At 39.8% G+C, this 13,904-nt stretch overlaps 4 protein-coding genes across 12 annotated transcripts; 2 read left to right on the forward strand and 2 right to left on the reverse strand.

The window, feature by feature from the left end:
• The first annotated feature begins 53 nt into the window (after positions 1–53).
• LOC143526895 (patatin-like phospholipase domain-containing protein 2) lies at positions 54–2,972 on the forward strand. 2 transcript variants are annotated; one of them, XM_077021674.1, is made up of 9 exons: positions 54–603; positions 811–1,043; positions 1,225–1,290; positions 1,490–1,699; positions 1,795–1,855; positions 1,978–2,172; positions 2,278–2,401; positions 2,532–2,633; positions 2,882–2,972. In XM_077021674.1, exons 1-8 carry the CDS (start codon positions 417–419, stop codon positions 2,629–2,631), a joined length of 1,176 nt encoding a protein of 391 aa, XP_076877789.1. In that variant the 5' UTR covers positions 54–416; the 3' UTR covers positions 2,632–2,633; positions 2,882–2,972. The 2 variants fall into 2 exon arrangements, with proteins under 2 accessions (XP_076877789.1, XP_076877790.1); XM_077021675.1 differs by lacking the exon at positions 2,882–2,972 and having other exon boundaries at positions 2,532–2,872.
• Positions 2,973–3,040: 68 nt separating this feature from the next.
• On the reverse strand, positions 3,041–8,050 carry tdg.1 (thymine DNA glycosylase, tandem duplicate 1). Of its 4 annotated transcripts, none has more exons than XM_077021671.1 (11): positions 7,006–8,047; positions 6,529–6,704; positions 6,168–6,253; positions 5,910–6,131; positions 5,736–5,805; positions 5,488–5,623; positions 5,314–5,396; positions 5,135–5,229; positions 4,725–4,896; positions 4,430–4,567; positions 3,041–4,259 (listed from the first exon to the last, which is right to left on the reverse strand). In XM_077021671.1, the coding sequence occupies exons 1-11, from the start codon at positions 7,113–7,115 to the stop codon at positions 4,123–4,125; spliced, it is 1,425 nt and encodes a 474-aa protein (XP_076877786.1). In that variant the 5' UTR covers positions 7,116–8,047; the 3' UTR covers positions 3,041–4,122. The 4 variants fall into 4 exon arrangements, with proteins under 4 accessions (XP_076877786.1, XP_076877787.1, XP_076877788.1 ...); XM_077021672.1 differs by having other exon boundaries at positions 5,910–6,253; positions 7,006–7,074; positions 7,919–8,045; XM_077021673.1 differs by having other exon boundaries at positions 5,910–6,253; positions 7,919–8,050.
• Positions 8,051–8,519: 469 nt separating this feature from the next.
• tdg.2 (thymine DNA glycosylase, tandem duplicate 2) lies at positions 8,520–12,511 on the reverse strand. Of its 2 annotated transcripts, none has more exons than XM_077021678.1 (11): positions 12,394–12,494; positions 12,061–12,162; positions 11,513–11,691; positions 11,215–11,417; positions 11,001–11,070; positions 10,772–10,907; positions 10,434–10,516; positions 10,256–10,350; positions 9,986–10,157; positions 9,765–9,875; positions 8,520–9,672 (listed from the first exon to the last, which is right to left on the reverse strand). In XM_077021678.1, exons 2-11 carry the CDS (start codon positions 12,111–12,113, stop codon positions 9,548–9,550), a joined length of 1,227 nt encoding a protein of 408 aa, XP_076877793.1. In that variant the 5' UTR covers positions 12,114–12,162; positions 12,394–12,494; the 3' UTR covers positions 8,520–9,547. The 2 variants fall into 2 exon arrangements, with proteins under 2 accessions (XP_076877793.1, XP_076877792.1); XM_077021677.1 differs by having other exon boundaries at positions 8,521–9,672; positions 12,061–12,130; positions 12,394–12,511.
• A 361-nt stretch (positions 12,512–12,872) lies between these two features.
• Positions 12,873–13,885, forward strand: uqcc6 (ubiquinol-cytochrome c reductase complex assembly factor 6). Of its 4 annotated transcripts, none has more exons than XM_077021681.1 (3): positions 12,873–13,006; positions 13,442–13,565; positions 13,672–13,885. In XM_077021681.1, exons 2-3 carry the CDS (start codon positions 13,458–13,460, stop codon positions 13,759–13,761), a joined length of 198 nt encoding a protein of 65 aa, XP_076877796.1. In that variant the 5' UTR covers positions 12,873–13,006; positions 13,442–13,457; the 3' UTR covers positions 13,762–13,885. The 4 variants fall into 4 exon arrangements, with proteins under 4 accessions (XP_076877796.1, XP_076877797.1, XP_076877795.1 ...); XM_077021682.1 differs by having other exon boundaries at positions 12,890–12,959; XM_077021680.1 differs by lacking the exon at positions 12,873–13,006 and adding an exon at positions 13,022–13,178.
• Positions 13,886–13,904: the final 19 nt, after the last annotated feature.

The following is a 13,904-nucleotide window of genomic DNA, read 5'->3' on the forward strand; positions in this document are numbered from 1 at the left end:
TTGTGTTGAGTCTTGCCATATGCTTACTACAGTGCTACTTATGAATTAATAACAAGCTGGTACAGAATATGTTGTCTATGTCTTAGCTGACGTTGGCAAGGAGAAACTGAGATGATGAGAGATCCTCACCTTATTTCACTTCACCAAGCAAAAGGCGCAGAGGCTCAGAATTCAGTGCCAATGATTCCTAAAAATGTTTGGAAGCAATAACCTGCTATTATAATTTTGCAGTGTATATTTAGCTCAGTATGCAATACTGTTTTGCCTCTACACTTACGAAGGCTTCAAAGTTGAGAGTTCTGCCATGGTTCGGTTACATAAGGGATATTACAGGTGACCTTTCCCCTTGTTTGTTGCTGGTGTCTCTGAAGCCATAGATATTCAGGTGTCCTGTCATAGTGCAGGGCTTGGGAAACATGATTAACTCAAATCAAGAATGGACTATCTCTTTAGCTGGTTGTGGTTTTTTGGGAGTCTACTATTTTGGAGTTTATAGCTCTCTGTTGGAATGGGCTTGTGATCTGATTGACCGAACAACAAAGATTTGCGGAGCTTCATCGGGAGCCCTGATAGGAGCAATGATAGTGTGCCAAATGTCACCTAGTAAGTAACCACACCGGTATTTCTTTACCGGTACTTGTGCAGTTTGAATAAGCCTGCAATATATGAGATTCCTGATTTGTACAATTTCTCATTTTGTCATAGTCTATGCTGACTCACTTTGTTAATGATTCAAAGGTGCCTCATGTTAAGTGAAAAGCAGAAAAGCAAATGGTCACTCAACCATAAACTTCACCCTTTATTTTAAAGGAGAGTGCTGTAAACATCTGATGGAATTAGCCAAAGGAGCACGGAAGGGTATCCTGGGGTCTGTGCATCCCGCCTTCAATCTGCTGGAGTTAACCAGGGAGCTCTTGGTCAGGGAGCTGCCGGACAACGCTCACCTCCTAGCCAGCGGGAAACTGTGTGTGTCACTCACACGCACTGCAGACGGAGAGAATGTACTGGTATCTGATTTTGAGAGCAAGAACGATCTCATCCAGGTACATTTCTTGCTCTCTAAAGCTTTGTTTAGGTCTGGATCTCCTCCAGATAAGAGCCTTGTATTTTTGCATAAGACACACATGCAGATCTTGATTGTTTAACATTAAAACCTAAGGCAAATTTAATTTTAGAATACCTGCTTTCCATTGAATGTGTAATTGTGTAACTTTCATTATCTAGGCCCTGATTTGTAGCTGTTTTTTTCCTTTTTACTGTGGGGTGATCCCACCAAGTTATCATGGAACTGTAAGTAGAATATAACAAACAAAATACCTTAATATAATATATTAGAATTTGTTATGAAATTTAGAAATGCATATGCATATATGACCTGCTATCATGGCCTGTTAACCTTGAACTTTTCATTAATGAATAAGAACCTGCAAAGTCTAAATAGGCATTTTCCCCACACCTTCTAACCAGTGATGCCTATTACCTTTTTCAGCGCTATGTCGATGGAGCTTTGAGTAATAACATGCCTTATCACAGTCAGAAAAACACCATCACTGTCTCTCCGTTCTCTGGAGAGAGTGACATCTGCCCATATGGCACTCCATATTACTTCCATGAAGTACGACACAGCAATGTCAGCATCCACGTCAACTTTGCTAATATACACCGTGTCATCCAAGCTTTCTTCCCTCCAGAGCCCGAGGTGCCTACAAATTACAGCTTGTCAAATTGTCAAATTGTTCTTTCTCCAACTGTTGAAAGCTTTATCAAACCTTCACAAGAGTGGTCTTCTTCTAGGTCATGGCAGAGATTTATCAAAGCGGATACAAAGATGCTCTAAACTTTCTGAAAGAAAATGGTGGGCATTATTTTCCATAGAGGTAAAAGCTGGAGAGATGGATGGACATGTATTTGGATGTAGTCTGTTCAGATGTCTCATTTAATAGAACACACACTACTGTTGGATTTCATATTTCTTAGGACTTCACTTACCTATCACTAAACTCAAACCAACCAAGCAGAACAAGTGCTCTTCATTTGGTCATCATAATACATGCCACCGGTCAGCAATGGATACAAACCAAAATAGCCATAGGGAATCCATACAGTTTCAGTCAGTGGACAGACAAAACCCAGTACTTGAAGTTCACCAGTTGCCTGAGCCTGTCCAAAAGGGTATGTCATCATTCAAATCTTTGAACTTTAATTTTGTTGCAAAATATTGTTTACTAATGAGTAGCACCAGTAACGCCTGTTAAACTATCACTTCTGTTTTCTTAGTTTTCTGTGAGGCCAGTATGAATAAACATGGGAGGACAAGTGAGCCAGTCGTGGTCAAGTTAGCCACATTCATGCTGATGTTGTGTTATCTACCTGTAGAGGTTTTCTACTTCATGCTTCTTAGGTAAGTAGGCTCCTTTGTAACCATTAGTAAATTATAAAGCTGGTCATCTAAATATAAATATATTACACATAAATATCTGAATTGGTGCTGTGGGGTGTTAAATGTGCTGGGCTCTTATGTTGACCATCAGAGTGGCTAGGTGGGTGCCAGACATAGCGACCGATAGTTTGTGGCTGTTGGAAGTGACTGTGCAGGTGACTGTATGGGTGTGGAAGAGACTATGCCCCTAAAGGTCTGTAAACAAATGATACGCTGAATTGTACATAGTGTCTGAAAAATAAGGAAACACCCATATAAAATTAACATACTTTGTGAAGATGGTGTTCATCTAAAAGATGTGTTAGCATTCAGTCAAAAGTAGAGAAAAATATTTCATTTTAAATAGAAGTTTCCTTATTTTTCAGACACCCTGTATGAAACTGACTTAAGAAATATTAAGAAAGCTGATCTGGAAATCAATTATTTGTTTATTTTTTTTAGAGATACTTTGCTGTGTGTGATACTGATTCAGCAAGATCTTCTATGACTGTCCCTTCAAAGATATTTGTTGTTAAGTCTTTTTATAATAAAGTTTTTTTTTCTGGAATCACATCTAGCATAAATAAACAATTATGCCAAAAACATACATACTCCTTTGAATTAAAACATTGAAATGCACTCAAATTTTAATAAACAGGAAAAAATGTAATCAAGTTTACAATAAGTAACAAAATAGCACCCATTGTGTCTCATAACAGTAAAAGCACAGCATACTGTTTAGCAATCATAAAATCCACACTAGTCTAAGAGTCATCTGGTGTTTTACAGTACTCAGAAAGTCCAAGTGGCTGTCTGACACTTGAATTTGTAATTTCACCTCATTAGGGAAACAACTCTACAAATACCAAGATCACCAGCCATCACATGATTGTATTAGAATACTTTTCTAATAATGCATCTTGATATTAATGGTAGTAACTTTGTTTTGATTACAAAAGCAATAGTGCTTTGCTAATTTCATCTACACTACTTGTCCAGTTGTACTAGATCTTTCTATGTAAAAAGTGAAGACGGAATGACGTACATATCTGTCTTGTATGTAAAATCTGTTCAATTATTTTACCCCACCGCACCCCTTTCAAAAAATGTTTAGCTATTTCCAAACAATTCAAATTACATACAGACCTTGCAAAATATCAAGTTTCAATCCCTGATATTACATATAGAGCATAGAAAAAACAACAGTGCTTACATCATACACTACAGAAATAGAACAAAATGTTTGGACGCACGAGATTTAACAAGGAAAAAAAAAACCCCAAAACAAACCAAAAAAGGTAAACAAACAAAAAAGTTACATACAAATACTACTTCTTAAAATTACCATTAAAAAATTGTCACAAAGAAAAAACTCTTTCACGAAGAGTGATAAAAGTCTTCAGCTGAAGCACTGAGGTACTATTTCTTTATAAGGGAGCAGCACTTGATTTTTCATTGTAGCTCAAGTGGCTGTCAGTGGTTCAAACCATTGCTGGCATTCTGTCCCACAGATCAAGTAATGCACACAGCATCAATAGCTGTCTTATACCTAATGTAACAGAGTTCATGATAAATCAGTAAGAGGTCACTGGACTCCTTGAAGACTCCTGAACTGGAAGAAGCTGTTGATGGCCACTGTATAAGAGCAGTAGTTGAACAGTTTTCCCCTTTAAGGCTGCATGTAAAGTGCCCTAGCAGGGTCCCTAATCACATGGCCCCTCCTCAGGTTGTGAAGAGGTGGCAATGTCTGGAATCCTATCAGCGAAGGACTCGCTCATCCACTGGCCGTCCGGGAGCTGGCCCACTGCGTCCGGGTTCCTTGGCTCCTTCTCTGCCGTTTCTGGGATCACAGAAAGACCAAGTCAGTCCCTCTACTACTTACCCAACCGTTTAGCACCAACTGGCAGACTGCAGACCTGCATGCCACTTGTACATGCAACACGTGGGGTTAGAGAGTACTGGCATGGTGGTCGGGTAAAGCACATTGAGTAACCAGAAGTGGCTACAAACCCATGTCTCCAGAAGAAAAGGCACAGTGGCCATTACTGACGCCTCCCTCTTGTCCAGGTTCTCCACAGGGTCCTCCGTAGGCAGCATCATAGCCTGGATCATACAGCTCCTCCTTGATGGCCATTCTCTTAGCATCCTCTGTGAAAGCAGCAGACAGCATGTGTAGCACAGCACAAGTCGCTTTATCCAGCACATACTTCAAATGAAGGCGAACACACACCAGCACAACAATGGATGAAATCCAGTGAACGAAAACAAAGAACACTCCAAAAGTGATGGAAACCCAATTACTCACCTTTAGCCAAGCCAAGATCAAAGGAATAATTGACTTCCTCCACCTCCTGACTTTTGGCCACTCCTTTCAGCTGGTCCCTGAGCTCCCGTAGCTTGATGTAGAAGTGCACCTTGTCCTGAGCTCGAGGAAACTGTGCACAGCGTGCGCTGGAGGACGGCATCAGGTACAGCGCCTGAAGGAGCACAGCAGGAAGGGCACAGGCTTAGCAGTTAGTACACAGGCAAGTCTCTCCATGCCCAAAGACTGTGTCTAGATTAAAATGAATTTACAAATGTGATTTAGAAAATACAGTACAATGTAATACTTATCTGTGAAATTGTCTCATGACATTTTAAAACATGCATGGCCAAGCTAAAGTTGTCAAAATAATTTGTTTACATTTCTGAGCCACTCATCTATCAATATCCTACCGTGTCCGAGTCAGGAATCTTGGCAGGCTGTAAGCCAAACTCCAGAGATTTGGGCTTTTTACCAAACATCTCTCTACAGAACATTTCATAAATACCTAGAGTAAAAAGAAAGGAACTCTTGTGATTACTCATCACATGTACCTGTAAAGTTAGTTATTTATTGGTGATAAGATACTTACATTTTCCATTAAAAACTGCTATAAGTGGCTTGAACTTCATAATTTTTTCCACTAAAATTTTGCCACCCTCTCGAAGCTCTTTACTGTATTGGAAGTAAAAAAGAAACTGTAAAGTGCTTTTCTTACAACGTTTTCTTAACATGAATGAAGTTCACAGGTAAGCAGCAGTCACACCTCGAGAGATCTTTGCTTCCTGGCGTTGCCCTAGACACCATGTTGGTGAAACCAATGCCATATTTCTCAGGAAGAGACTGGTCATCCATGTGGTTCAGTAGTTTCTCAGTGAATCCAGAAAGGAACAGACACTTCCCTGGTTGAAAGAATGTCAGTCCAATAAAGATAATCAAAGATAACAAATGCATGCAACAAATGAAAGGCTTAAAGGCTTAAAGATTAACCAATAAGATGTACTTAAAACTTACAAAAATGGTTCCCAGGTCCGGGGAACCACCTTCCAATGTAGGCTGCCATCAAACCTGGATTGATTCCAATCTTTATAGAAGAAATATATGACAAATCCAAACAATAGATAAATTAAAGTCAGGTCTACATTTCACCACACTGAAACAATCCACAAAGAAATAAGGTATATTTACAATCAAATAGTCCAAGTTGTAGGTAAGGATGTCTGGAAGAGTCTTTTTCATGACCTCCTCCTCGGTCATGCCCTTGAAACGATCCACTTTCCTCTTAACTTTCTTGAATGCCTCATCAATCTTCTCTTGTGTTCCGTCAGCTGGTTGGGCTTCTTTGGCCTTCTTAGACTTTGGACCAGGTTTAGCTTTGGGACCAGCTTTAGCCTTGGGCTCTGGTTTAGGCTTGGGCTCTGGTTTAGGCTTGGGCTCTGGTTTAGCCTTGGGCTCTGGTTTAGCCTTGGGCTCTGGTTTAGCCTTGGGCTCTTTGCTTGCTGGTCTGGCCCTCTTCCTTTTAGGTTTTGCTTCTAATAAATAACATATTTGCAATACATTTATGAAGACATATATTCATGCCTCCAGTATGTATTCAACCACCTCTTCACAAAGGTGATAGTCAAAGACCTGCCATGTCATCTTTATTAATATAAAACAGTTTATACTATATCTTTCTATAAGTGGTTGTGACTACATGTTACAGGAAACACCATATTATACATACTAAACACTATAATTATAAACACAGTAATAATCAGTACTAAATAAAATAAACATGGAAGCTACGGGTGATCTATAAAAGTACCTGGATGGGGAGCAGGTGCCTCCATCTCCACAGGAGTCTGTTCCTGGACAGGCATTTGTGCCATGAACACTTCCTGTTGCTCTTTGGGTCTGTCCATGAACTGGGCAGCAATACCATTAGCCATGTGAGAATACTGGGCCTGGAGGGCCTGCAGGTGCTGCTGTGCAGACTGAACCCTAAGAGAAAAACAAAGCAAAAATCAGAAAAATAAGTGACCTTATTTGTCCCTGAAACGTTTTGTCAGTGGGCACGTTTAAAAGACACTGAGCTGAAGATGTGAACCAGCTACTGAGTTTGTAGCTTTAGATTTAATGTAGGTACAGCTATGAACTTAACAAATATAACGAGAAGTTGACATTTTCCACTCACCACAGGCTGGTTAGTAACATTCAACAGATTTAGTAGGTGTGCTCAGTTTTAAAAGGAGGACAGGAGCAGATTGACTCCTGGCGCCATGACAAAGGGGTTGAGACTCACCAGTGGTGGATATAATCCGAAGGGACATGAGGCAAAGATCCGTAATTCCTTTCATCCATCTTTAGGGGACTTTGTGATAAATCAACATTCATATATATTCGTTTAAACATAAAATATTACGGGTGGTTGCTCGTTAGATCAAGGAGTGTTTCTAACCAGTCCTGGTTCTTAGCATCCCCATGCCAATTCATTGACAGATTACTAAAAACTTATGATTGCAAGTTATTTAAGTGGTAAAGTCATATAATGTAGCTGGCACTGCCACTCAGAATGAAAAAAAGTACAATATGCAGCATTGGGGTCTGCAAATAAAATAAAAACTAGTTATTTAACCCAGACCAAGTTACAAATGAACTCGCCACACGCAGCGAGAATAAAGCTGCTACCCCGTTGACCCATGCAGGCGGCAGCTAGCGTAGCTAGCACCTACTGTTCTATCTGCTTAGTTTCAAAACATCATACATTATATGTATTTAATCATTATAATAGTATAATAGAGTCCTAATAAACTTAGTCGGCAGTATAATAAATTGAAATTAGCTACGAAAACATCTGTTTATTTGGGTTAGATGCATGGCTAGTTAGCTAACGGCAAACGTCAGATGTATCCATGTATGCTAACTGCAGGCTAGCCATCGACCTAGTTAGCCGGGCACTCACATTTAGACAAATGAAACCGACGTTAGTCTAAAACTCACCGCTAAATGAATGACAGAAGTCAGCATACTCATTCCGCCCCCAGTACCTAGCTGGGGTAACTAAGGTAGCTGGGGTAACTACGTTAGCTAGGGTAGCTAGGTTAGCTAGGGTAGGAACCCTAACCAGCTCGTTGAACGTCGGTGTAAAACATCAGTACAGGAGTAGACGATATCGACACGTATAACGTGTATTATGGTGTCAAAATGATACATACCGTTGTAATCTGAGCAGAAAAAAACGATACCAGTCCAGTGAGAGACTTTCCCCCCTAAAACAAGTCCTGATGAAGGCAACAAAGAAGGACGCAGTATCCGAGGACGTTTGGCACTGGAGCAACAAAGGGGGCGGGACGGGGGGGGGGGGGTACACCGGGGGACGGGGGACGTCCTGGATGAAGACACAAGTGTGTAAGGGAAAGCACTACTAATCTATATTAACCGACAGGAGCATCAAGAATTAATGATTTCCTAGTCAACATATGTGTTTGTTCAGATGAGCCCACTGTGCCTTTCCTTGTGTTTCACCTTTAGTGTACAGCTCGGTTCTTCGGTTCCCATCTTACAGTTGCGGATAAAACTTGTAGAGCTCAAGTTAAAATGCGTGTAATTTAAATCGGCCAAAGCAAATAGTTGATGTTTAGGACACTTATTCTCGATTTAGGTCTTTGAATTGCTACAACCATATAAGTACAACTAACCCCCTTACATTATTGCAACTGAGAAAAATCAGACAATGATAGCAGCTTTAGAGTTCAAACTATTTTATTTGTACTGTAAACAGCCAATCGTATAATTATTTAATCAAAAACCGGCATCTTAGTATGCTTAGAAATTGTAAATAGCACCAAATGCCTGTCATACTCAAGTAATTACACTATAAATAATATGTACAGTACCACGTCGATATACATGTTCTTGTAAAACATTATAGAAAAAAAACTCATAACATTTACATCGATTTCCCATGTAAATGTATAGTATCAAACAACAGAATTTAAACCAGGGTTCTTTATGTGTTGTTCCACATTTCTGCATGGCTTTAGTAATTTAGTAATTCCCTATGTAACAACCGAAGATATTAAGTATTGTATCATGGACGGACTGGAATGTGACACTGTGTTATACCCAAGTGAGTCGAGTCTGAAATCAGGAGACGATAATTCTGAGAGTCAAAGCGGTCAGGTTGACTGTTAAGCTTCATAAATGCATATAACAGTCTGTTTTTATTTTAACATACTTCATTCACATCATCAGCAAATATTCTGCATGAGTTGAAATATAAATGGTTGAATAGGGAAAGCACCAGAACATTGTGCAGTCATGTGACCCTAAGGAAGTGTAGTTGTCTTTGAACATGACGATTCAGTGCAAATAAGAATATTAAATACTTAATACCAAACAACTGAGGTAACAGTAAAAAATCTTAAATAAGCATCAAGACATGATTTGGTACAGTGAATTATTGTCCATGTAGACACAGCCATGCATTAAAGGTGGTAAGACCTGAAGTGTAAACATTTATATATAAAAAAAAATACAGGCTGATAAAATCCTGAGATTGTTTTGTGAAAAATAAACAGTGTGTGTTGTAACAGGGATCCAGTGGGTTTGAAGCACACTGGAGAAAATGAGCCATAGTCTGCAGTGTCTTCCATTTAAAACCACTATTTGTCAACACAGGCATTCGCAATTCAAAATTCATAAACAGACAGAACAGCCTTGTTGAACGTTATGACTTCTACAAAACAAAGAAACATGATGAAATGCCAGGAATAGTTTTATATGTGGCCTTCCTTTAAATTCACAAGAGCTTAAAGGTAATTTCCTTTGAATAGTCCGTCATATCAACATGGCTCATCGTTGCTGGTCAACCCAATGTCTGGGATCTGATCTGCAAATGGCTGCATCGTCCAAGTGAGGTTAGATCTAACATGTTCAGAAGCTGAGGAATGTTCTGAATTTCCAGCGCCTGTAAGAAGATGGGCGTAATAAACACACAAGAGTGTCAGATCATGGAAGAAGATTAAGTTGAAGTTGTACATGGGCGGTGAGCTTGATCACCTTCATCATATGCGGGACAGAAGCTGCAGTCCTGCTGTGTCCTGCTACCAGTGCCTTCCTCATAGCCAGGGTCATGCTGCTCTTCTTTGATGGCCATCTTTTTTGCATCCTCTGCGACAACAATGTGAGAAACGTACTTTGCTGTCAGCCGAGTGCCACTAAATGACATTTAGAATACTTAAAGAAAGCAATACTTATATCTGCGCGAGACGGTCAGATACCTTTGGCCATGGCCAAATCAAAGATGTAGCGTGTCTCCTGAATCTCGTGGTTGGGAAGCACTCCTCTGAGCTGGTCCCTAAGCTCCTTCAGCTTGATGTAGAAGTGCACCTTGTCCTGAGCACGAGGGAATTGTGCACAGCGGGGGCTGGAGGATGGCATCAGGTAACACACCTGCACGAGTGGACAAAATACGCATCTTTAGTATTTCATGATATTTAATGGCCGTGAGGCCACTACCATTGTAAGACTGTGAGGTCTCTAGATCATACTGTTTGTGTGTCTGGAACTTTGTAGGGCTGTAGTCCAAATTCTATGTTCTTGGGTTTCACTCCAAAAATCTCTTTACAGAATATTTCATAAATGCCTGAAATGAAAATTATGATTTCTTTACATACAAGATGTAAAGCATAATGCTTAAATAATACATTTAAGGTATATTTGTCTTACATTTCCCATTAAAGGCTGCAATTCTTGGCTTGAATTTCTGTAGTTTTTCCATAAGCTGTCGGCCTCCTTCACGAATCTCTTTACTGAGAGAAAAACATTTTTGGTCACATCAAACTATTTGTCAATATCCTTCTTGACACTATGAGTTTTCTTATTGTGGAAAGATCATATTGCATATATTTAAATAGTTTGCTAGGCTACACTTGCCTGAGAAAACAAGTGATAGTGACATACCCTAGACGCTTTACAACTTGCAACTAGACTAGTCCTTTCCCATTTATTGGAAACCAGCCCCTAATATAACATGCATGGATAACTTGGACTTATTTTTCCCTTACTTTGAGAGGTCTTTACTCCCAGGTGTGGTCCTTTCTACCATATTTGTGAAGCCGATGCTATACTTTTCTGGGAGTGTCTGGTCATGCATATGGTTCAGTTGCTCATCCGTGAGCCCCGATAAGAACAGACACTTCCCTATGAGATGGAATATACACTAATTAGCAACAGCAACCAAAGGTAATAAACAAAATAATATTAGAGGGCCAAGAAGAGCACAAGGCTACATACAAAAATGGTTTCCTGGATTTGGGTAATGCCGTCCTTTGTAGGCTGAGAGCAGTCCAGGGTTGATGCCAACCTGCAAAAACCCATGGCATAAGAAGAACTGGGTCTAAATGCCTGGCAAAATCATCTGAATGTACATTACATAATACCACATATACCAAATATTGATGAATGTACATTCATTAATGAAACATGACATGAGAAATTTGATGCTCACTATCAGAATGTCCAGATTATAGGTGATGATGTCTGGCAGTTTTTTGGCCATGACCTCTTCCACAGACATGCCATTAAACCTGTCTAGGGTTCTTTTGGCTTTTTTGGCAGCATCCTCTGCACTCGTCTGCTCCTTCTCCCCCTCAGCCTTCTGTTTGGGTGGTCTCCCTCGCTTCTTCCCTTTGTCTGGAGTTGACGCAAGAGCTGGAGAGTGCATGCAGAAGACCGATTAAGATTATTATTCTGAGAAAATGCACTGGCTATGGTTCACTGATTCAGGGGGAGGTCTAAGACAGTACCTGTAGGCTGGACAGTTAGCTGATGGAAGTGATTAACTTGAACCGGATATTGATCTTCATGGACTGCTAATTCATGAATGTCTCTGTCCTGTGTGGGTTCCTGCTGGTAATGGAGGACATTAACCATTGGGCTGTACTGAGGGACTGGCTGTGGCTGAAACTGCTGAGCTGACTGGTACCTGGAAAGACAACAATAAGGACAGAGAGAGAGAGAGAGAGAGAGAGAGAGAGAGAGAGAGAGAGAGAGAGAGAGAGAGAGAGAGAGAGAGAGAGAGAGAGGATATTTCCCATCAATCTTGATGGCTCAAAAAATGGTGTACCAAATCTCTTTAGAAAAGGTTAAGTTGAATGGGACAGTCACACATATATTGTGTAGGTGATAAAATGTTCTAAAAAGAGACATCTACAAGTAACCTCCATCTCCATATGATGATTCTAGTTGAAATCAGATTTATGATGTCTATATTTCAACATAGTTTTACAATGTTGTTTGTATACAATGCCATTTATTTGTAAGAAATCGTGCTGAAACAGTTTGGCTTACTCACCAGTGCTGAAAATACTCCATGGGATTCTGAGATTCATACTGATTTTCTTCCATCTTAACTGGTGGAAATACTTCAACAGATAGATGTTGGTAAGCCTCCTCACTGTGGTGTTATTTTTACATATTAAACTACTTAAATTGAATTGTTGCGTGCATAAGATAGTAGCAAAAGGAGTCGATCACTTAGCTAGCTACCATTTATAACCTATTATATCAGTAGCTAGCTAGCCAGCTAAAGTAATGGCCATATCTGTAATAAGACCGGCAGGTTTTATGTTCATACAAGAGATATTCCAGTCGAAAAAGCTATATAGCAAAACCAGAATAGACTCACCTGTCAGAAACACTCGGGCTTTGCTGAAAATGAGATTGTAGAAGATTGGGAAGCTTCACCTGGCTTCACATGTATCAATAGGACAAAGACAACGTTGCTATAACTGTCAATATAAAAGTCCTCATTCAGTCTGCGATTAAATCTTGGCACGTAAGAACTATTACGGTTTAATGTGAATATCAGAAATATCTGGTTTTAATGGAAATATTACTTTAATATTACGTATATTGTATTTATGCTTGATAACTAAAATAACTAAATGTATTTTAATATCATTACTTTGACAACCCCTGTCTCACAAACACGGGATATTGTACGTCTTTATGAGGATGCATGACTTTATATTTATTTCTAAAGATGTTTTGTGTGCATCTGTGTCTGACCTCAATATAATGTTTTGGATATTTTTTTAAACGTGATGTTAAGTGAGATATTTATATTTAGGAGTATATAAATGCATCCCCAACTCTTCATAATTGAACAGACCCTTTTCCTCCAGACTTCACTGGTTAGACAAGAACGGTGTGGGACTAAAGACGCGCTCGCCAGTGTTAAGTTGTTAAATTGTAAGACCACATTGTCATCGAATTTCATCCACAACGAATAAAAAAAGGTTGGACCGTGTTCATTTTCTCGGTATCACACTAAACCGGGACCCTTGTTGTGTCTGAGCGGAAGTGTGGGTGATGTTTGTAGCTGAGCAGCTAACGCTGGGCTGCTCGCGTGAATGTCATCCCAGTATAGGATCCCAAGGCATTTTTGCTAGTAACTAAGTCATAATTTTGGTACGTCTACACAATATAGCTGGATGTTCGCTGATTATACAGTTTTAATCCCACAAGAGTGTCTGTCTAACGTTATAAGGTTCGCCTTGGTCTGGGAAGGTGGGTAACTAACTTGGCTGTCTAGCTGGGTGGCTAACGCTGTAGGTCGTAAATCAGTAGTTCATTGGAGAAATAACACGAGCCAAATCTGATTATAAGCGGAGAAATAATAAGAGAGGGAGAGAGTAGTAACATGTGTTTACTCGTAACTCTTGTTTGCCCAGGAGCTTTGGTCGGGAGATGCCTGCCGGTGTGTCTTGGCCGAGGTACCTGAGTGTACTGGCGGCCAGTGTGTTCTCCATGTTCGCCGGAGCTCAGGTCGTTCATCAGTATTACCGCCCAGATTTGGTAGGATTTCAGAATCAGGATTTCGGTACTGCATAGATTTTTCCTGCATTTCCTGGTATTTTTTATGATGAATTGTTATTTTTTAATCTGAGTGTAATTTCTATAGACTATTCCAGAGATCCCCCCCAAACCTGGAGAACTGCGGACAGAACTTCTTGGATTAAAAGCAAAACAAGAAGTGTTGGGGAAACACTGATGTATATAAATTGATATTGTACTTGTGTGTGTGTGTGTGATGTATACACCAAATGCAGTGTTGCACGATTTAGCTTTTCAACTCTTGAGAGTTTGTGTAAATAAAGTTATTCTTTGTCATATAATTTTTTTTTCATATATACA

This window comes from Brachyhypopomus gauderio, chromosome 11 (genome assembly GCF_052324685.1).
Source record: "Brachyhypopomus gauderio isolate BG-103 chromosome 11, BGAUD_0.2, whole genome shotgun sequence".
In the NCBI taxonomy this organism is placed as follows: Eukaryota; Metazoa; Chordata; class Actinopteri; order Gymnotiformes; family Hypopomidae; genus Brachyhypopomus; species Brachyhypopomus gauderio.